General features: G+C 42.4%; 2 protein-coding genes across 6 annotated transcripts in view; one reads left to right on the top strand and one right to left on the bottom strand.

Annotated features, from left to right (window-relative positions):
- Uso1 (USO1 vesicle transport factor) overlaps positions 1-20,191 on the bottom strand; it is a 61,043-nt gene extending 40,852 nt beyond the window's left edge. Inside the window, exons 1-5 of one of the 4 annotated variants that reach the window (XM_040747398.1) lie at positions 19,956-20,191; positions 6,805-6,891; positions 6,446-6,510; positions 2,362-2,438; positions 27-38 (exon numbers count right to left, since the gene is read on the bottom strand). In XM_040747398.1, the coding sequence (XP_040603332.1) occupies positions 27-38; positions 2,362-2,438; positions 6,446-6,510; positions 6,805-6,891; positions 19,956-20,021 (307 nt within the window). In that variant the 5' untranslated portion in view covers positions 20,022-20,191. The remainder of the gene's footprint in view (positions 1-26; positions 39-2,361; positions 2,439-6,445; positions 6,511-6,804; positions 6,892-19,955) is intronic. The other 3 variants (XM_040747399.1, XM_013112023.3, XM_005068145.4) reach the window with 3 other exon arrangements.
- A 192-nt stretch (positions 20,192-20,383) lies between these two features.
- Positions 20,384-22,915, top strand: part of G3bp2 (G3BP stress granule assembly factor 2) — a 76,433-nt gene continuing 73,901 nt past the window's right edge. Inside the window, exons 1-2 of one of the 2 annotated variants that reach the window (XM_040747404.1) lie at positions 20,384-20,538; positions 20,645-20,760. The gene's annotated coding sequence lies outside the window, so the exon portion shown is untranslated. The remainder of the gene's footprint in view (positions 20,539-20,644; positions 20,761-22,915) is intronic. The other variant, XM_040747403.1, reaches the window with a different exon arrangement.

Below are 22,915 nucleotides of genomic sequence, written 5' to 3'. Positions count from 1 at the left end.
ATGCATATGAAAATGCAAACCTTTACCTTCAACATCATCTGAAAAGGTAGACAAAAATAAATAAAAAGCAGATGACAAAGAAAGTTATTTATATCTATCTGTATAAACACAGGAGCAGGTCAAGTAAGGAGCATGGCTTTTGGAAAATGAGATTCCATCATTTAAGTCAAACAGCTGAGGACCATCCAAGACACATGGAATATGCTCTATTTTTAGGACTATGAGGCAGATTTATCACTAAAGGGTTATAAAATATTCCCAAGATAAAGAAGTCTAAATAGAGTTTTGGGGTCATTGCAGAATCACCTCGCAATGAAGCACTAAAGAGAAGGCACTGACAACGCAACTCGAGCATGTTTCTTCATCTCTAGTTTTTAAAAACGTACTCACGTAACTGAAGAAAAAAGTCCCTAGAAAAATTACTGCCCTGTATTCAAAAGTTGTTTTTCCTATTTTATCAGAGACTTTTGAAAGTTGGATTAAAAATAAAGGGCGCTGACACAGGAAGGCGCCATGGCACCTGCCTATAATCCTAGCACCCGGGAAGCCGAAGCACAGACAGGGTGTGCAGGACCGGCTGGGCTACATGGTGAGTGCATGCCTGAACTACACAGTGAAACTGTCCCCCAAAATGCAAGTAAGTAAAACATAAAATCCCAAATACACACAAGAAATAACCCCACACCCAATATCTAAGACATATAGGAGTTCTAAGTCATTTTGTAATAAGTGTGTTGCATAGCAGGGCATGGTTTGGCATACCTTTAATACTAGCACCTGGAATGCAGAGGCAGGAGGATCTCTATGAGTTTGGAATCGACTTGGTCTACAAAGCAAGTTCCAACAACTAGGACTACATAGCGAAACCCTTTGCCTCTTAGAAATTAATAAACTTCTAGCAAGATATCACAGAAAAGTAAACTCTTTGCTGGGCATTGGAGGCGCATGCCCTTAATCCCAGTACTTGGGAGGCAGAGGCAGAAGGATCTCTGTGAGTCTGAGACCAGCCTGGTCTACAAGAGCTAGTTCTAGGACAGCCTCCAAAGCCACAGAGAAACCCTGTCTCAGAAAAAAAAAAAAGTAAACTCTTAAGAAAAAGTATTCTCCATTCTATGGGATCATGACTATTCACCATGTCATTTCAAACACGCATACTACCAGTAGCCTCTGGGGTTAACACCTACATGTTTTTCTGCTGAACTGTTAATAAAGTATGTGCAAGGTCAATATTTATTTACAGTTTTTGTTTTGTCATACATTGGTATAAATGAGAGTTATAAAACACATAAGTATGTCTGTGTCTGCTCTTTCCTCTAAAAAAATCGGAACCCACTCATCTTACTGTGATCAGCAGCTGGCTATGGGAATGTTCTCAGCAGCTCTATGAAATGTTACTCAATGAGTGTCTTTCCACAATTTTCAGAATAAAGCCTTTCACGAAGTAACAAAGTAAACTATAAGCTATCTCACTTTAAGTATCCAAGTATGTTGAAATAAAAAAGAAAAGGAGGGTATACCATACTTTTTCATATCAAAGGGACAACACACACACACACACACACACACACACACAAAACCTTCCTAAATTTAATCAATTGTTGCTCTTTATAAATTAACAAAATCTTAGGAAAAGAAGGGTTTAAATATTAGGAGAGACATTCCCTAACTTGGCTTCTAACCCCTAACAGGCACAAGGGTAATAATACATACAGAGATCACCCAAAGGGGATTATTGAACTCAGTGTGGTTAAGATGCACACTGCCCAATTACAACCCAAAGAGAAAAAGCTTAGGAAAGAAGGGCCTGTAGGGTGGGGGGCCATGTCTGTGACACCAACATTCAGGAGGCAGAGGCAGCAGATTCTTGAAGTCAGCCTGGTCTACATAGTAAATTCTAGGACCACCAGAGCTACACAGTGAGACACTGTCTAGAAAAACAACAATAATATCAAAAATAACCAAAAAACAAATGAGGCGGGGAGAGGTGAGTGAGGTGAAGGAGATTCTACTGAAACGTAGACATTTCAAAGATGGAGGGATGCAGATGAGAGGTGGTGGAGCCTGTAATCCCAATGTTCTGGATGCTGAGGGAGGAGGCTGAGCTTAGGCCAGGCTGCATAAGGAGTCCCTGATTTAAAGACAGAAACCTCACTCCGCCTTGTCACACACTGAGCCTCCATCCTAGCGACACTATTCAAGACTAAGGTTAGTCTTTACTGTGTTGATGCAAAGAGTAACTTAAAAAGAAAACACCTATGAAAATGAACAAGTTTACAAAATAAATATACTCAACTTTAAAGCAAAATTGGCATAACCTAGTTAATTTATATAGGAAGCACAGTAAAATAACTGGAAACTTACCTACTTCTTCCTCTTCATCATTAGATATTATATTATAGAGTGTGTCCAAAGCATAAGCTATTATTTCAGAATCCGAACTGGAAAAAAGAAATTATTATACTTATAGACTGTTGGCTGGATTTAAACTGTTATGGCCAATTTTAGGCAGTTCCTTCATAAGATCAACAAAATATTCATTTCTAATCTATAAAGTTAATCTAAGAAAGTATTAGAAAAAGGGATGTGTAAAGCTGGGCATGGTGGCGCACATCTGTACTCTCAATACTCAGGAGGGAGGGGGAAGGAGGATGGCTGCAAGTCACAGACCAGGCTTGGCTATACAGAGACCTTTCACCATCATCATCAGCATCAGCATCACGTCATCATCATATGAAATTAGAACAATAAGAGACTACATAAAGATTTATTTAGAATTGTAAAAATTGCTGGGCAGTGGTAGCATACACCTTAAATAACAGCACCCAGGAAGCAGAAGGCCAGCCTGGTCTACAGAGTGAGTTCCACGACAGCCAGGGTTACACAGAAAAACCTTGTCTTGAATGCCCTCCCACAAAAAACATAACAAACAACACAAATAACAGGATTGAAAAAAACCAAGAAATCAACTTGCCTAGTTAAAAAATAGTACACACAAGATAGCAATGAAAAATGTATCTTAAAAGAGTATCTGCTGGGTGGTGGTGGTGCACACCTTTAGTTCCAGCACTCTGGAGGCAAAGGCAGGTGGATCTCAGTAAGTTTGAGGCCAGCCTGATCTACAGACTGAGTTCCAGGACAGTCAGGGCTGTTACATAGAGAAACCTTGTCTTAAAAGCAAAAAGCAAAAAATACCCTCCCTCCCAAAAAATGTGACAGAATGATAATTAAACAAATACTAATACAGTACCAAGTAGGAAAACCATTAAATTTAAAAATGGACAGAGCCCAGCACTCGAGAGGCAGAGGCAGGCGGATCTCTGTGAGTTCAAGACCAGCCTGGACTACCAAGTGAGTTCCAGGACAGCCTCCAAAGCCACAGAGAAACCCTGTCTCGAAAAACAAAAAAAAAAAAAAACAAAAAAAAAAAAAATGGACAGAGCCAGGTGGTGGTGGTGCACGCCTTTAGTCCCAGCACTTGGGAGGCAGAAGCAGGTGGATCTCTGTGAGTTCAAGACCAGCATAGCCTTCAATGAGAGTTCCAGGACAGTTTCCAAACCTACAGAGAAACCCTGTCTCAAAAAAAAACAAAATAAAGAAACAAACAAATGAATAAAGGACAGACAAGGAGCTTGGAGAGATGGTCCAGATGTTAAGATCACTGGCTATTCTTCCAGAGGACTCTAGTTCAATTTCCAACACCACCTACATGGTAGCACCCAACTGTCTATAATTCCAGGGGACTTGATGCCTTCTTCTGACCTCCATGGGCAACAGGAATGCCATGGTGCACAGAAATACATACAGGCAAACATATCCATATCCATAAAAAAGGATAAGTCCATTCAGCAAAACATATATTCATATTATTTATGTGTATGTGTGCATATATATTCTTTAAAACACCATATTTATAAAGTAAACCAAACATTAAAACAGCAAGCCTAAGAGTCACTTAATTTTATGTGCACGTACAGTCATATATATGTAAAATAGCATTATCTGTAGGTAGTCTGACTTTTCTATACTTCATCTTCTCAGAAATTTCTTGCAGTAAATATGTACAATTTATATAATCAAGGAACAAAAGATTTTATAGTTGCTGACAAATTTCAAAATCTGCCAAGAGTTTCCCTCTCACGGAGGATGGTAGCAGCATCCAGAGAAACTAAGAAACAAGAACGTCATAAAGGTCCAAAAGTCAGCACACATGAAAAAGGACAATGAAAACAAAGATGACAACCCAGAAAGGGTTATCAGAGGATGGGAATAATGAACATAATGGGCTTTTATACAAATTATTTAAGGCTCTGTTTTTTCAGAAATTTTGAAGCACACCTTATAAGAGATGATTGAGAACCCTCAAGTACAAGAGACCTTCTTTAACATGACCAAGGACACCCCAAGAAGCTCACAAGGCAGGGCTGGGTCTTCAACTCAGTGGTAGGACATCTGAGTTTAATCCTCAAGCAAACTGGTGCTGCCAAGATGGCTTAGTGGGTAAGAGCATCTCCTATGTAAGCATGAGCACTTGAATTTGAGTCCGCAGCACCCACAAGAAACAGCTATATGGCTGTATGTGCCTGTGACCTCAGTATTAGGACGGGAAATGGGTGGATCCTGGGGCTAATCATTTAAATAATTCCAATGGTAAAAATAAATAAAACACTTCCAATAGAATTTCCTAAAAGGTCTAAGATTTGTACTTGGAAAAAATACAAAATAGTCAGGTGGTATACTTGAGAGGGAGGCAGGTAGATCTCTGAGTTCAAGGCCAGCCTGGTTTACGGAGCAAGCTCTAGGACAGCCAGGGCTATACAGAAAAACCTTACCCTTAAAAAAACCAAGCAACCAACTAATAAATAAATAAATACGAAATTTGGTTTTGTGATATGTAAAATAAGATTGTTTCTAAATTTTAAAAAATTTGGTTTTAGATTTCACACTACATTGAACTGGTGAAACACAATAAGTACATAAGTTACAAAGAAATCAGAGGCATAAAATTTAAAAGGTAGTAGTAGTTTCAGAAACTACTCTGATGAGCCACCCCTTACATGGAGGCAACTTATGTACTCACCTCTGACAACTATAATCTATGTGAGTCTGAGAGTAAGTGAGTATAGATATAGGCTTTCTCCTTGCTCCTTTGGATCACAGGCTCAGAATGATTCCAGAACTGCCATCTATCATCAGTGTACTCAAGCAGGCTTAAGGAAGCAACATGGAGGAGTGCTGGAGCCTCTTAGCAGCTGCCATGTGACTGACCCTCCAGCACGTCAGGCTTGAGCTGACTGCAGTCTCCGCTGATACTTTTACTACAGCTTAAAGAGGCCTACTTAACTAAGCCAGCCCTCAATCCCCAAGCACAGAAACTGCGAAGCAATAAATTGCTTCTCTGGTTACTAAATTTTAAAGTACTTTTTCATATTTTGCAACACAGCAAAAAGCTAGGAAAATGACTTAAGTGATAGACTACTGAGTATTGAAAACATGATTGTTGTTTTGCTTTGGCTGAGAGGGATGAATTCAGCAGGGATCTTTTAGTTTTTGACTCAATGGAAGCGCACTACTGATTGGGATTAATCACAAGAAAAGATAGCTAAAGACGGCAGAGACAGGCCAGGAGTGGGGGAACCCCCTGGGATCTGTACCCGTCTCCTCCCTGACAATGCAGCAAACCACCATGTCACACTTTCATCTGGGTGTTGGGGATCAGAACTCAGACTCTTGGGCTTGTACAGCAAACACTTGTCTCCCCAGCTGATTCTGAATTTGAGGCCCTATGTAGATCTCAGTGGGGTTCTCAGTGTGACAAGCAGCTAAAACTTGACAGACATATTATCAGAAGTAAGATATAAAAACTATCTATGCACAGGTAACTAAAACAGTAAGTAAGGTAAGAAACAAGCTGAGTTATTGCTCTCTACAGACACACCAGATTTAACACCAGACTCTTACTTGTGCATTTACTGTCTTAAGGGGGAAAGTCTATTTAATCTGCAAACTGTAACATATATTTTTTTCAAATGAGTATCAGTACATCCATTTACCCAATACAAATCAAAATCTCAAAGTCATTATAATTAAGTTACATCATTACCCCGCCTTTTTTTCCAAGACAGGATCCCATGTAGCCCAGAGTGGCCTAGAATTTGCTAGGAAGCTAAAGATGACTTTAAACCCTGACCCTCCTGCCTGGACCTCTCATGTGCTTTGATTGCATATGTGCACTACCACATCTGGTTATTCTATCCCACGTTTATGTCTCAGCTAATGCTTAGCACAGTGGCTTGTACACAGTATCCAATAAATGTATACTGAAATGTCAACTAAGAGTAAAAATGCAATAGACTTAATGCTACTGTCTTCTGAAATGATTATGGTAACTCTAGAACAAATTAAAAGTTAAAAAAATTAGAAGGAAAAATCAGTACATGAAACTTACCGATCCATTTGTAAAACATGGATAAGATGTTCCATAGCTTGGATTCCCACTTCCAAGCGGTATTTCTACACAAAACAGGAAAGTGTCATTACTAATTATTACTAATGCTCAAATGGAAAAACAATACAATAGTAATTGGGGCTATAGAGATGGCTCAGTGGTTAAGGACACTGGGTGCTCTTCCAGAGGACCTGTTTGAATCCCAGCACCACCCACACAGCAGCTCACAACTTTCTGCAACTCCACTGCCCTCTTCTGGCCTCTGCTAGCACTACACATACAAGTGGTGCAGACATACCTGCAGACAAAACACCTATGGCGCCGGGTGTTTAAAGAAGCAATCATTTAGAGCTACAAACCTTAGACAATGATTTCAGTGCACGCACAGCATTTCTTCGGTCATCCAGTAAAGTTGATGAAGCTACTCGGTCACAGAGCTTCTGAATCTATCAATGAAAAAGAAAACAGCATTATAAGAAAAAAAGAAACCATCAAGTTTTGTACTCCCAAACTTATACCAGTTAAATCTGGAGAAAAGCAGCAAGTGGTTTTCCCCAGGTCTATTTATTTAGGTGATATTACTGAATTACAGATTCTCCCCACGCCCCCAGAGACTTGGAAAGTGGGAAGGGGCAAGTGAGAAGGCAAATAAATAAGTCAAAGCCAATGAGGAATTGAGAGAAGTCACCAGTAGGATCAGAACTTTGTAGGATGCTTGTCAGGATGATTTTAATGGAGGTCAAATCCAGCAGGTGAGGATACAACTTACTAACATGTCATTGTGCCATCTCTACAGTGCAGCTATGCACTGGACTAAGAAAATACAAAATGTAGACATAAAGTTTTAAACTTTTATAGTTTTTTATTATTAGCCAGGCGTTGGTGTCGAATGCCTTTAATCCCAGCACTTGGGAGGCAGAGATAGGCAGATCTCTATGAGTTCAAAGTCAGCCTGGTCTACAGAGTGAGCTCCAGGACAGGCTTTAAAGCAATACAGAGAAACCCTGTCTCAAAAAACAAAACAAAACAAAAAACCACCAAACAAACCCCCAAAAAAGTTTTTATTTTAAAGTTCTAAGTGTCTCAAAATCTTTAAAGATAGAATATTTCTATTTTAAATAATTTGCAGGAATTAACATTCAAACTGAACTTAAAAATAAATATCAGAACACTAGATACAACAGAAAAACACTGAACAAATGTCTATGAACTGAGGAAAAGTCAAATACATTGTGGCATATTATTGATGGACCCAGTTGTAGCTATGCAAAAGACTTAACTGCGCTGACATTAAAAAAAAAGAGTATCATACAATAAAAACAAGCCATAGAAGTATAGGAAAATGAGCCTCCAGAAGCAAAAGTGTATATGTAAAATAATATTTAATTTGTATGTATGCATGTGTGTACACTGACATGATGTCCAGGTGTGTGTGTGTGTGTGTGTGTGTGAGTGTGTGTACATGCTCTCGAAAGTCAGAGGATATGATCTGTGGGAAACCATTCTCTTCTTCCACCCTGTGGGTCTGAGGAATTGAACTTATGTCTTCAGGGATGACGGCAAGTGTTTTTACCAATGGCACCATCCTACCTGCCCACAATGTGTATTTTTTAAATTGTACTGAAAAGTGAGATCCTCAATATGATAAATATTCCATCTAAAAGCCCCAAACCTGAAAGAAATGTATCACTGTAGAACCATAGAACTTCTAGAGAATGCAGAGCAGACAACCCTTGCAGCCATCAACTAATAAAGGAAGGTTCAGATGTATATTAAGAGCACTTGTGTTACCTCTGCTATTTAAGACAGTTTAACAGAGTGGTGGTGGTGGAGGCGGCGGCAGCGCACTCATGCCATAATCCCAGGGCTGGGGAGGCAGAGGCAGGAGGATCACTGTGAGTTTGAGGCCAGACACTACAAAGTGAGTTCTGGGACAGCCAGGGATGCTACATAGAGAAACCATATTGAAAAAACAGAAACAAAACAAACAAACAAACAAGACACTGTTAAACAGAGAATAAGATGGTAAACTCTAGATACAAAACCCTGAAAAGATCTGATAAAGAACTAGTGTTAAAACTATTCTTTCTAGCTTAGTCCTTTATTAGAGGTTGATAAGGCCAGCTGTGGTGGCAATGCTTTTAATTCCAATACTTGGAAGGCAGACACAGGAAGATCTCGGTGAATTTGAGGCCAGTCTACATAGAGAGTTCTAGGCTGCTAGGACTACCTAGTGTGATCCTGTCTAAAAACAAACAAACAAACAAAACTTGGTATTCACTCCTTAATGACAGTATTTCGACAATTCTATAAATGAGGTGTCGGTATATCACTCAAATGCTCACACTTTCTGTATCTAAATGCTGCTTAAATACAGTGTTACATTTAGAAACCACTCCTTACTTAACCTGTAATTACTATCATAATAGTTTTAATGAGTCTTCAAAATGAAAATACAATTTTCTCGTGGTTAAATAGCTGGCTTCCTTTTTTTTTCTACTATAAATTTAGAAAACAACTTATTTATTTCTTAAAAAAAATGAAGCTTGTGATTCTGTTTAAGAATGTAAGCCAAAAAGCACATGCCTGGGTAGTACTGCAGTCCCTCCCTCGGGTGCTATGTCTTTCCTCAGCTTTGTGGGTTTTTTACACCTTGTTTTGTTTTTGCAGAGGTAGCTAACTGTGAATACGTTAAGAATTATGTCTGGGCATTTTCTGTCATTTCTCAGTCCAAGACATCCAGTAGTAAGATTCTTGATGTAGAAAATGTCTCTTTTGAAGTACTTAGCTCTAGTGCCTGTGGACCATTTCCGGTTGGGCTGCAGCAAATACGAACTTTCATAACAGCCCTTTGTGGTAGCTTTCGGTAACCCAGCACTTAGGAGTGGAGGCAGCAGGATCAGGAGTTTGAGGTCATTATTTCAGGCTACAAAGTGAGTTCAGCAAGGCTAGCCTGAGCTACATGAGAACATGTGGATGCTGGAGGAGAAACAGCTTCAGGAACACAGGAGGTTGTGTTTACAATGCTAGTATTTAGTTTTTGCTGTTTGATTCTACTTGAGACCTGAGCAAGCTAACATTTGAACACAGAGCCTTTGCAACTCCTAGTTTGCTGTTGGATACCTTATGACATCCTCCTCGTATTCAGGATTTGACTGTGGCTTCTTAGTGACCTTCCCAGAAAGAAGTGTCACGATGCCACAACTGCAGCCAAATGAAAGAAAACACATCACCATACCCAAATCCTATAAAGTTTGGGCCATTTCCATTCAAACACATGCCTACATTTTTCATTTGTGTAGCATTAAATGTGCTTAATTTCTACTTAGAGTTTGTAACTCAAAAACTGTCACTCCCAAGTGTTTCTCGGTGCTGTGTAATTGCGCTCAGCTGCTCGGCTTTTAGCTGTGATTAAAACTCTGTGTATGGGTCTGGCTGTCCACACCGAACACTTGGAGACTCCCTAGAAAAATGGTATCAAGTGTGACCACATTCCAAACAGCAAATTATAACTTCAAGGTCACTTTCTTAAAATGAAACTCTGTGTTCTTCGTTCCTCTTTCAACTTGTCTCAGCCTAGAATTTGAACTTGATGATCATGAATCTTCGCCAGTTCACATTAGTATAGTCCTGGAGGTGACGGCCAAGTACAGTTCAGGGCTCTAAGGAGCAAAGTTCCCTGTTGCCTACTAGCTTGCTTGTACTTCTACTGGACAAAGAAACTTCTTTCTCCTTCAAGCCTGTCTACTAGCTCTGTTTACAGAGCAGACACTGTCTATGGGTGCCACAAACCTAGGCTCTGGTAAAGCGCATACATGCCCAGAGCAAATCCTTAGCACACTTGTGTACACACACACACACACACACACACACACATACACACACACACACACACACACACACAGCGCTGGTCTAGAAATAAATATTTGTAAGATGTTTGGGGCAAACCATCATTCTCACTGATTAGTGACCAGTAATAATAAAATCTCCAATATCTATTATTACATATTTTAAAAGGCAAGTCTCAGAGAAATTGTTTCATTTTTGAAAAGATATCCCTTTGTAGATACATATTTATTGGGGAGAAGAAAAAGGAGAGATTATTCCTGGTGATGGGAAATGACATAAGACGTCAATTATAGATTATATATTGATTTTAATTATGACAAGATTTATTTTTATTTCAATATCCAAAGATGAAAAAAAAGGAATCTATGAGATCCTGCTTTTATTCTGTGTATCAGTCCTAACACTGATGGTTAGCTTCTCGTATTCATCTGCTTAACTGTCCCTGGTATGTCAGTTACATTCTAGCTAGTCACCACAGACAGAATTTGTGTGCATCCTCATATATTCCTCTGAAGGGAAACATAGGGTAGCTTCCTGAGTCACTGGTCTTATTTTTGCCATACCAACCAACATAAAACCTTGTTTTTAGCCAGGTGTGGTGAGACTTTTCTAATCTCAGGACTCAGGAGGCAGAAGCAGGTGAGTTCAAGGCCAGGCAGGGCTATAGAGTAAGATCTTGTTTAAAAGAAAAAACAAAATTTCTCAAATCACAAACAACCCCTTTGTTTTATGTTTATTTCTCTTTAAAGATGCTTTATTTAAAACATATCTTTATGGGGAAGAAGAGATGACTCAGAGGTTAAGAGCACTGACTGGTCTTCCAAAGGTCCTGAGTTCAATTCCCAGCAACCACATGGTGGCTCACAACCATCTGGTACCCTCTTCTGGCCTGCAGACACACATGCAGGCAGAATACTGTGTATGTGATACATAAATAGATCTTTTAAAAAGTTTAAAAAATAGCGGGGTGGTAGTAAAGCATGCCTTTAATCCCAGCACTTGGGAGGCAGAGGTAGGCAGATCTCTGTGAGTTCAAGGTGTAGCTCCAAAGCTACACACAGAAAAACCCCGTCTCAAAAAACCAACCGGAAAAAAAAAAAGTAAATAAAACATCTTTATTCAAGAATATTGAACTCAAGGCCAACAGTGCATTATTCTGAATGGAATTATTTAATCTAGGCTTTCTTTTAAGACACTTTCTAACCTCCCTGTGCCTAGGAAAATCACTCATCACTCAGCGGGGCAGTTTGTTACAGAGTAATTATCAACAGCAAATGTAAACGTACAAAAATGTAATACTACACAGAGCACTGAAAGGATTTTGTTTACATTGAGGAGAAACCAGGGTTGGGTGGTTTTACTTGACCTCAGCTGGATGTGGAATCTGGGGCTCTGCACGGTCCTCAAATAAGCAGGAAAGTACTGCAATTATTGATTTTGGGCTTCAAACATGTTTTGGTGAGTTTGCAAATAAAGGAACTGATAAGGATGCAATGTGCCTAAAGTACAGTTCTAAGTCCACTTCATTATCTATGAAGTAGAAGGATCTAAGCAAGGTACACATTTTTTTCAAGACAGGGTGTGGATGGGGGAAGTCCTTCTGTGTGTTTGTCTTATTGGTTGACAAATAAAGCAGTGCTGGCAATAGGGAAGCAAGACAGGCGGGACTAAGAGTTGAGGAGGAGTCTGGGAACTATAGTCAAGAGTAGAGTCCCCGTGTGATCCCAGGAAGAGAGGATGTGTCAGGATGGTGTCCTCAGAAAGATAAGTCCTTATAGAAATATATATATTAGTATTATGGGTTAATACTTAAGACAGAACTAGCCTACGAGAAGCCCTGGACACTGGCCGGCAGCACTGTAACTAATAAGAGTCTCCATGTGTTATTTTGGGAGCGAAAGTGGCAATGGGACCCCAGGCAAGAATTCCCTAACAGGGTGTTTCTGTATTGCTTTGGAGGTTGTCCTAGAATCACTTGATAGACCAGGCTGTCCTCGAACTCACTGAGATCCACCTGCCTCCGCCTCCCAGGTGCTGGGATTAAAGGAGCGCACTACCACTGCACCCGACACAAGATGAACTCTTCGTATTACTTAGTAGTGCTGGTTGAAGGTGGCACATGCCTTTAATCCCAGCATTTGAAAGGCAGAGGCAGGTGGATCTCTGTGAGTTTGAGGCCAGCCTGGTCTGCAAAGTGAGTTCCAGGACAGCCAGGACTTACACAGAGAAACACCCTGTCTCAAAAAACAAAAACAAAACAAAAAAAGATTACTTAGTGTTTAAAATTTGAAGACGTGAAAAATAGTCCATTTCAACTTAAGGAATAACAGCATATTTAGTATCTGACTTGTATTATGTGAAATAATTTTAAGCTATCTTTTAAAAATTAAAAAATTTCGGGCTGGAGAGATGACTCAGAGGTTAAGAGCACTGCCTGCTCTTCCAGAGGCCCTGAGTTCAATTCCCAGCAACCACTTGGTGGCTCACAACCACCTATAATGAGATCTGGTGCCCTCTCTAGTGTACAAGCAGAACACTGTATACATGATAAATAAATAAATCTTTAAAAAATTTTTAAAATTTCATATGAAAGTCCACATTTCTACCTTTCCTTGAAAAACACTATCCTGGTGGTAGTTAACATTTTATTTTATGCAATGTAAGAGACATTTTTATTTAGGGGTGTATGTGTATGTGTGTGTGTGCCTGTGTCACAGCACACATGTGGAAACCAGGGACAACTTGTGGGATCTAATTCTCAGACTGTCAGGTTCTTTAGCTGATTATGTACCTATGGAACTGACCCAGAAACAATCCATTGAAGGCTCACTATTTTCTTTCTTTTAAAAAGATTTACTTACTTCTATTTTATGTGCTTGAGTGCTTTGCCTGCATGTATCATGTATATATGCTTGGTGTCCTCAGAGGCCAGAATCCTCTGTTGGATTCCTAGAAAGGGGAGAGTTACAGAGAGTTGTGAGCTGCCATGTGGGTGCTGGCAACTGATCCCAGGTCCAATGAAAGAGAAGCAAGTACTGCTGGGTGTTGGTGGCGCACGTCCTTAATCCCAGCACTCGGGAGGCAGAGGCAGGTGAATCTCTGAGAGTTCGAGACCACCCCAGTCTACAAGAGCTAGTTCCAGGACAGCCTCCAAAGCCACAGAGAAACCCTGTCTTATAAAATGAGAAGCAAGTACTTTCGGCCACTGTCTCTCCAGTTACACTTTTAGTTTAATGTTACTCCAAGTGTGTTGGTCAGAGCACAAGCTGCAAGAGTCAGCCCTCTCCTTCTGCCTTGTCACTGGAATAACAATACTAACCACCAATCTAAGATATATCCTGACTTCAGAGATGTATAAATGCCAACCTGTATTTTAACATTAGTAAAATATGGTGTGGTGGATAGTTTCAGGACAACTAAACAACCTAAAGTCATGTGAGAAGAAGGGAACCTTAATTAAGAAAATGCCCCCTTAAGATCCTGCTGCAGGCAAACCTGTAGGGCATTTTCTTAATTAGTGATTGACGAGCGAGGACCCTACGCACTGTGGTGGTATCACCCCTGGGCTGGTGGTCCTTTGGTTCTGTAAGAAAGCAGGCTGAACAAGCCACGGGGAGTAAGCCTGTAAAGCAGCACCCCTCTGTGGCCTCTGGATCAGCTCCTGCCTCCAGTTCCTACCCTGCCTGAGTTCCTGTCCTGGCTTCCTTTAGTGACTAGATGCAGAAGTAAAGCCAAATAAACCTCTCCTCCCCAGTTTGCTTTGGTCACGGTGTTTCATAGAAACAATAGAAACTAAGACACATGGCAAACGCAGCATTTACATGCTCGATGGGTCCTAAAGTGCTTTCTTCTCTAAAACTTGTCTAAGCTTCATAAAGTCCCAATGAGACTGCCACCATTCCACATCTACCTTTTAGAGACAAAGGCATGGGCACAGCAGTTAGAAACAGAACACAGAGTGGTGGGACAGGAGGAAAGCAAAGCTTGCAGACTACTTTCAGGACATTTCTGGCTACTGCTGAGTGCCAATGCCTGGAGCGGTTGCCAGGGCCTCATGTCAGGTCTCTGGGCTCCCCTCTGCCTTGCCTGCCCCACTGATGCTCTCACCTGGACTGAAGGTTTGTAACCCTCACACTAAAGAACAAAATACTGCACAAGGGTAAAACCACCAAAAAGAGGTTTAAACACAAAAACCAGATGAAAAGATTTATACTTAGTTAGTAACAGGTTCATCTCTGGAACGAGAACTATAAATGCAGAGGATAGCCAAAAAGAACCGACTGGTAATGCTTGTATATGCACACACACAACCAAGGTGTGGTGGCACACATCTGTAATTCCAGCCACTCCGGATGCTGCGAGCCAAGAGGACTGTGAGTTAAAAGCATCTGGGCTACAGAGCGAAGCCTCCACCTCTAAAACAGAAGTCTCATCACTAAAGCATTTAAATCATCATGGAACTCACAAGGTGATTATCAGAATGCCTTTTTGTTAATAATTGCCACTTGAGATTCACAGCTCCATTTAGCAAGTAAAACTGAAATAAATAACCCCATTAACAGGCAAATGGGATATGCTCAGTACTGTAACTGAATGACCTGCTTATTAAAACTAAGAGGAAGCTGATAATGTCACCTATTAATACACAAAAGAGATCCTGCCCAAAAAGCAATGGGAAGTGTTGTGAATAGGAAAGAAAAATGAAGGACATGAAATGAAAGGCTGGTCTGGAAAGATGGTTCAGTGAGGAAAGGGGCTTGCCTTACAAACTGACAAAAAATGCCCCCCCTCCCCCCACATTAAATAAAGTTTAAAAAAACCAGAAAATGAAGACTTATCAAACGAAAAAGAGAGGACAGGGCCACAATTAACTTATATTTGCAGGACAGTGACGTCAGAGACCGAGCACTTGTTGCTCTTGCAGAGGTCCCAGCACCCACATGGTGATCTACAACAATCTGTAACTCTGGGTGCAGGAGCCCTATCACCCTCTTTTGGGCTTCTCGGGCACCAGGCACACGAGGAGCACAAACATACATCCTGGCAAAACATTCTCATACGCTGGGCGGTGTAGAGCACGCCTTTAATCCCAGCACTCGGGAGGCAGAGGCAGGCGGATCTCTGTGAGTTCGAGGCCAGCCTGGTCTACAAAGCGAGTTCCAGGACAGCCTCCAAAACAATATGGAGAAACCCTGTCTCGGAAAAAAAAAACATTCTCATACATATAAAAGCAAGATAAATAAATATTAAAGAATATTTTTTAAAGAACCCTCTACAGGGGGCTGGAGAGATGGCTCAGAGGTTAAGAGCACTGACTGCTCTTCCAGGGGTCCTGAGTTCAATTCCCAGCAACCACATGATGGCTCACAACCATCTACAATTCAATTTGGTGTCCTTTTCTGGTGTGTAGGCAGAACACTGTATATGTGATAAATAAATAAGTCTTTAAAAAAAAAAAGAACCCTCTACATTCAAAAACTTAACAAGGACTTGTTCAACATCTACTACCAACTTAATTTAATGTTCTAACCTTGCTTTCTGTGAGTTTAAAACCCTGTTGTACCTTCCTAAAAAAGAATTCCCAAGGAAGACCCTCCTTGGTAGGCCTAAAATAACTCATGTGAACGCACAGTTAACTCACTCATAATGTATTAATAGTATAAAAATGTTACTGTTAATCGACTACAGGCAAGAACAGAGATTTGTTTCCAATGCAGATCTGTAACTCTGAAGATGAGAAAAGTGAAAAAGCACAGGTCAGTTTATCTTCGGAAGACCTCAACCCTGACACAGCCCGAGTCTACTACAACCGAATCTCAATCCGCCAAGATACGGCACTGCTTTATCTGCTGTCCACGCTTTCCCTATGAATGAACTATTTCTAAAAAGAAAACCTTTCCACAAGACTACCGTGAAATTTGTCTACCAAACAGTGTGCCATAAATACCAGCATCTTCAAATCTAACACTACAGGGGCTGGAGAGATGGCTCAATGGTTAAGAGCGCTAGATGCTCTTTTCCAGAAGATCCAGGTTTGATTCCCAGCACCAACATGGAAGTTCGTAACTGTCTGTAACTGCAGTTCTAGGGGATCCAATGCCCTCTATGATTTCCTCAGACACCAGGCACACACATTACGATGTGCTCAGTCACACTCAGAAAATGTGCTTCATCAACCCAAACTGTGAACTAAAGACCTGAGTGTGTGTGTGTGTGGTATGCTGTGTGTGATAAGAGGGTGTGCTCACACTACGTTGTGCGTACAGAGAGGTCAGAGGACAACTGTCAGGCTGGTTCTCTTCACCTTTTTGTGGGTTCTGGGGATGGAAGGCTGGCAGGTTTGCATGGCAAGTGATTTACCTGCTGAGTCACTGGTCCGTACAAACCGTACATTTAAAATCTGTTTCTCACTTAAAAGAATGTACACCTGTGTCTAGCTGCTACCTTTCTGCTTGCTGAGCCAGTTCATCACCAACCCCAAAAAGACACCTACAGCAGAACAGTCACACTTAGCTTTCTTCTGTCAGCCACTTCGTGCTTGAAAACAAAGCATTCCTACGATTTATCATCAAATATATCCATATTTCTTATAAGGTTCCAAGAAGTCACCTTTTAAAATGAGTACCAGTTGAACAGGAGACGTAAAACTAAGAACACGTGAGCATTCACAAGAATGTGTGGGCCTACTATGTTTATTAGCACTGGGCAAAGCCAAGGTGAAAGAGGTTCAGTCATCAGACATCAATGTCTTTCTCTACCTTGAGGAACAAAAGAAGAACCATATTAAAAGGTATTAGACTTTAAAATTCAAAGTGTCATGTGGGTGGAATTCAAGATTAAAAATGCCCCCATGTCACAAACTTGCTGAGGATCCTGTGGCACTAACACAGATCTTTACTGCTTGGCTGACTCTGAAGAAAATCTAACACAAGTCCACTCTTACTGAGGCTAGGCACGGCGCAGCACCACCAATAGTACACTTCTCCCACATTCAGAAGACACTAAGCATGGGCTGGCTGTATCTTACTCCCAGGGCCAATTTCTAGGACCCAAACAACCACCACTCCCCTACACCCACAAGAAAGGAAGAAAAAAGGCAGGAAAATAGTTAACCAGCAGAACATTAGAAAAATCTCCAAGTCTGACACAAGAGACTTCAATAGTTCAACAACTGTGGTCCCTAAAAGAATAAAATGGCATTTATTTCGTTAAACCTAATATTTGTAAGTTGCTCTGACTGTTATACCTGTGGTTTATTTGAAATATAACTCTAATTTAAAAAATGTTCAGGGAGGGGGGATTGGGAATTAGTTGAGTGAAATGTCTGAAAAACAATTTTATAGTGCATATATTACTAGGAAAAAAAAAAACCTTGCCATACAACTGATCCTTGAACCAAAAAGACACTTTAAAGGATAATAATACACGTGATAAGAAAGCAGAGGGGCCGGGCGTTGATGGCGCACACCTTTAATCCCAGCACTCGGGAGGCAGAGGCAGGTGGATCTCTGTGAGTTCGAGGCCAGCCTGGACTACAAAGTGAGTTCCAGGACAGCCTCCAAAGCCACAGAGAAACCCTGTCACAATGGTTGTTCTATGATGAAAAAGATTATTTGCAGTCTTTTGGGCAAGAAATTAGGGGTGCATCCTAGAGAAAACAATTAATGACAGTTCTGAGGAACAAGCTATGAAAAAGCAGGATGGAGAACCATTCTGGAGAAGACACAATTCAATTTTGCAGAGATGGAAGAACCTACATAATAGTAGATGGTGACATAGAAGTCAAAGGTTCAAAGCCCTTGTAAGCAAACATCTAGGCCAAATCAAATACCGCAATTAAAGCATCTAATACTACACGGTGCACTCCACTGATGCTCTATAAATCCTAAATTAATCACCCATGGGTCCTTGCCGTACTTCCTTATAGAATCAGAACTGGTTTTGATCACAGTGTAACTCCGTAAACTCACTCTCCTTAGAAAAGCAAACCACTTTTTCAGTTTTGAGCGCACATGAAGTTGAGCTGTCACAAGGACTGTCACTTTCTTTTCAGTTTATGTATTCATCATAGTGACACTGGGGTATCATTCAGAAATGATGAAAAAACTATGCTGTTGATCTATGCACAGTGAATCCAAGTGTTCCAGTCCCAGATCTACAATGGTGACCGTAAAATGGGGAAGCCTGACCTACATAGATGATCCTGAAGGAGCCTTCCAGCTTTAAATTCCTATACTCTCAATCACCTTTTCCAGGAGGTCACTGTGACAAGGCCATAAGACTGAGCATCGACTGAGATCCATACTTTCTAGTTCTCACTCAAAAACTCATTACATCCCTAGCCAGCACTTCATTCATGTTACCTAGAAAATGTCAGCATTCCCTCAACTGTCCAAGTCAATCAAGAGGGGAAGCCCGAATTCAAATCAGGGTCTAACTTCAATTTGAGGCACACAAATACCCGTCAAAATATAGAAAGGCTAGAGATGGGCTGTGACTATGGTAATCTAAAGAGTCCCTGGTTTTCTAGTAACAGTAGTCTTGTTGCCATGTGGGATGACAAGTGAAGTCAAATATTGGGGGAGGATGGAAAAGGGAAGAGGAGATTGTATTTTCAAACGCAGCAAACAGACCTGACAGTTTTCTAACCTAGTGTCGAGTCTGGCTTGCTGGCAGAACGCTTGCCTTATATGTGGTAGGCCCTGGATTCAATCCTCAGAACTCCTCAGTCCTCCCCAGAAGTACTAACATTTGCATTATGTAAATTTCCAAAATCACCAGGTAAGAACTAAATAAAAGAATCAGCAACAAAGTCTAGGCTTAGCAGAAGGCTTAGGTTCCACTGTAGTAGAATTCTAGCTCTAAGACTGGTCAAGTTACTTTAATTCTCTCTTCATTAGTAAAGACCCTATCCTATCTTTCAGGGGACCTTATAATCCCTCTGGATCCCCCAAACAAAGGTATGACAGCTATCCAAAGCTTATAGTTAGAATGTCACACGCGATCATTTTCTGTGTATCTAAACTTATTCTCAAATCAGGTTTCTGTTTTTAAATGCCATTTACAGTAGTTTGCAGTCGACTCTACGCAAACTTCAGTAAGTGTATTCCAAACATAAAATCAAACACTGGCTTTCCGTGCCTTAATAATTTTTTTAAAGAATGCTACAAATTGTGTCACCAGGAGAGCAGAAACGTCCCTAGAGTGATTAGAACGCAGATCACCACAGCGTGCAAGTATTGCCATATGACACAACTGGGTGAGCCTGAACAGAGAGGGGTCTGAACCGCCAACCCTAGGGCAAAACACCCGCCCTTACAGCTGATGGGGCAGGAGCAGGTGGCTCTGTGCCCCAAGAAGTTCGTTTTATTCTTAGCCACACGCCCTCGCCAACAGCTGGGTTCTAACCTCCGTCCAGCCCTGCGGAGCCGGGTTTCAGCCGGCACCGAGGCCGGCCGGCAGGTTACAGGGAAGGAGGGAGGGGCCGCGGCGGTCCGTGGGCGAGCCGGGTCCCCGAAGCCCTCCTGTCACCGCGGCCCCGGGCTGCACCGCCGCGTGGGGAGCTCGCGCGTCCGAGCAGGGAGTGGGAGGCGACGGGAGCGGCGTGGACGCCCGGTTCTCGGCCAGCCCGGCCCCAGCCCGGCCCCGGCGCTGCGCTCACCGTCTCGGCTTCTGTGTGCTGGGGTCCGGCACTCTGGCCCCCCATCACCCCGCGGAGGAAATTCATCTCGTCGCTCGGCCGCCGGCTTCACCAGCCCCTCAGACACAGAAAACACGACCGCCCCCGGCCCCCGAAGGGCCTGGCCCCCCGAGTCGGCGCTCCGCACTCCCCGGCCTCGGCCACCGCCACCGCCTCCTACTCAGCAGCCGCTCGGGCCCCCCGAGCCCGGAAACAACCACCGCCACCAGCCGCGATGCGCATGCTCGGGGACGTGGCGTTACGTGGCGGCTCGAAGGGCGAAGGCGAAAGGGGAGAGGAGGGAGCCCGGCTCCGTAGGCCACGCCCACCGCGGCCTCCTCCCCTCCGGACACGCCCCCTCCTCCGCCCTGCGCTGCTCGCTGCTGCTGGCCGCGGTCACCCACGTGGTCGCAGCCCAGCCCAGTAGGCTCGGGAGGATCTGATTAGACTGCGCGCTTCGGCTGCTAGGTGTTTTGTCGCCGAGCGGGACGGACTGCGAGCTGTCAAATCTGAGGGCTTGTTTTGTCGAGTCGAAAGTGAAATTTTCCTTTGGCCAACGTGACAGGTAAGGGAGGGAGATCCGGGCCCCTGGGAGGATTCCTTTGCTTCTTTTGGTTAAGCGGTACGAGCGATGTGGCCTTTTGATCCTCGTAAATTGCATTTCTTCACAGGGCTTTGTTTGGTGGTAACGGGGTGCTGGAGACCCCTCATTCCACTACCACTGGAGGGCGCGTTTCTGAATTCTTGCTCCTCAGCCCTACTAAAAGGAATCCCTAGGTCTCACCAGGTACTCCGCTCATTTTCAAGTATGAGAAGGAACCCCCACCGAACCCTGCGTTTACCTCAGTCTAGTAAGAAATTAGAAATAAATTGTTCCAGAGTGTCAGTTTGGTAGCCAGTAGCATAATCCCTCTCCCCCATTAACTCTCTGCATTTTCAGTGTTTTTAACATGCCAAAATGTCATTTTCCCAGATCGGTATACTTGTTCTTTCCAAATGAGGCTTCCAGGTACACATGCTTCTGGAATAGTCTTGTAAATGCTTGACACCGGAAGGCAGCCTAGTGAGCCAACTGACTCATGCATCTCTTGGTTTCAATTCCCCGTAGGTCTCAGATGTGACGTTTAAGACTGAACTCGCCTTTCCCAGCCTCCCTCAAAAAAAAAAAATACTCTGCTTGTTGCTATTTCTTATATTCTCATTTCTCACTGAGATTACAGCAAGTAGTTTGTCTTCATTCATCCTTGGCTTCCCTCACTCCGCCCTTGGGTGAGCCCAAGAAGAAATATGTCAGTTGTCTTATTAAAATCCTCCAGTGCTTCCCCAGTCTCTGTAATGAAATCCAAACTCCTTAGTTTGGGAAATATACCTGCTAGGATTACAGCTCCTGTCTCCCTCACTTACTCAACATTTTTCTCTTGCCTCGGGTTCGGTGCTCCCTTTCCCTCCTCCTGAGGCAGAGTCATGCTAGTTCCTTAAGCCTCGACTCCAGCATCTCAGGAGAGTTCCTTGAAATCAAGATGCACATCTGTGTGCGGTCACTTTGCAGGACCGACCAACAGGACTGTCTGTATACTAGTTGCTTACAGTTGTTTAACGATCATAAAGTATGCTTTGGTGAATATGTGAGGAAATTGTTGAATGGATCTGTATGACTAATATGCCAAAGGAGAAGGCCTATTCTGCCTGTGAATTACAGAACATACACCATAAAGGCTATGGTAAGGGTTCATTTTAGTCCCAGGTCTTAATCCTGGACACAGGGCATGGCGGGATACTGCTTCCAGAAGTACTGTGAGCCGAGTATTGTCCTCTGTTTGACATTTTGCTTTAGACATTTTCCATGGAGGCATTTTGTTGCAGCCTAAAAAAAGTAACCATTAAATTCTCAGCAGTCACCCATAAACCCTGTGAAGAACCTTTCCTAACAGTCTCCCCTTTCCCTGAGCCTGACCTTGACTCTTCAGGCTCAAGCCTTACTTTGTCCTACCCTAAGGGAGAAGGCTCTGATATGATTGGAAGGGGCGTTTCTTTCTGTTATTTGGTAATGGACACACAGGACCTTGACATTTTAACAAAATTGTTGTAAGGGACAAGCCTTGTTAAAATATCTTGTTTTAAACTGTGGTGGACAGAGTTGTCACCACTTAGAATGTTTCCTATCATTTGACCTGTTTTATTTCCTAACAGTATGGGCTGGGCAGGGGGCACTGTGGGCGGGAAGGACCGAGGGATGGACATTTTGGTGCAGAGGTGAAGCAGGTGAACCTTGCCTCGTCCCCTGGCCTTGCAATCTCTCTCACTTCAGTTCTGCTCACTGCTTGGGATGGAAAGAGGAGGCTGAGGTGTGATTTATGCCCCAGATGGGAGCTGAGGGAGCCCTAGCAGGGAGCGGACTCCTTATTTAAGAAGAGGGTTACGGCCGGGCGGTGGTGGCACACGCCTTTAATCCCAGCACTCGGGAGGCAGAGGCAGGCGGACCTCAGTGAGTTCGAGACCAGCCTGGTCTACAAGAGCTAGTTCCAGGACCGTCTCCAAAGCCACAAAGAAACCCTGTCTCCAAAAACCAAAAAAAAAAAAAAAAAAAAAAAAAAAAGAGGGTTACATATTAATGCAGCAACACCGGAACTTTTAGAAAAGAGTTAGGGACAATGTCTTATTCCTGCTTGTACTCTTGTCATGTGGCAGAATTCGTCAATGGTATCTGCTTAGGAACCACTTGTTAACTGATAAAGCGAGAGGAAGGACGCTATCTGACTTACACTCACATGTTTCTGACTCTGGGATTCAGGATGTGAATGGCGTGTCTCAGGGAAATTTCCACAATCTAAAATGTTGAGTGAATGAGATGAATCTTCCATTTTCTAAACCAAACCTGACCAAGCCCATCTACCAAAATTCATTATTTTGAAAACCTTTTTTTTTTTTTTTTTGTGAAAACC

Source organism: Mesocricetus auratus, unplaced genomic scaffold (assembly GCF_017639785.1).
Source record: "Mesocricetus auratus isolate SY011 unplaced genomic scaffold, BCM_Maur_2.0 Super-Scaffold_100006, whole genome shotgun sequence".
Classification (NCBI taxonomy): Eukaryota; Metazoa; Chordata; class Mammalia; order Rodentia; family Cricetidae; genus Mesocricetus; species Mesocricetus auratus.
The sequence above is the reverse complement of the archived record's forward strand: the minus strand, read 5'-3'. Positions and strand labels throughout refer to the sequence as shown.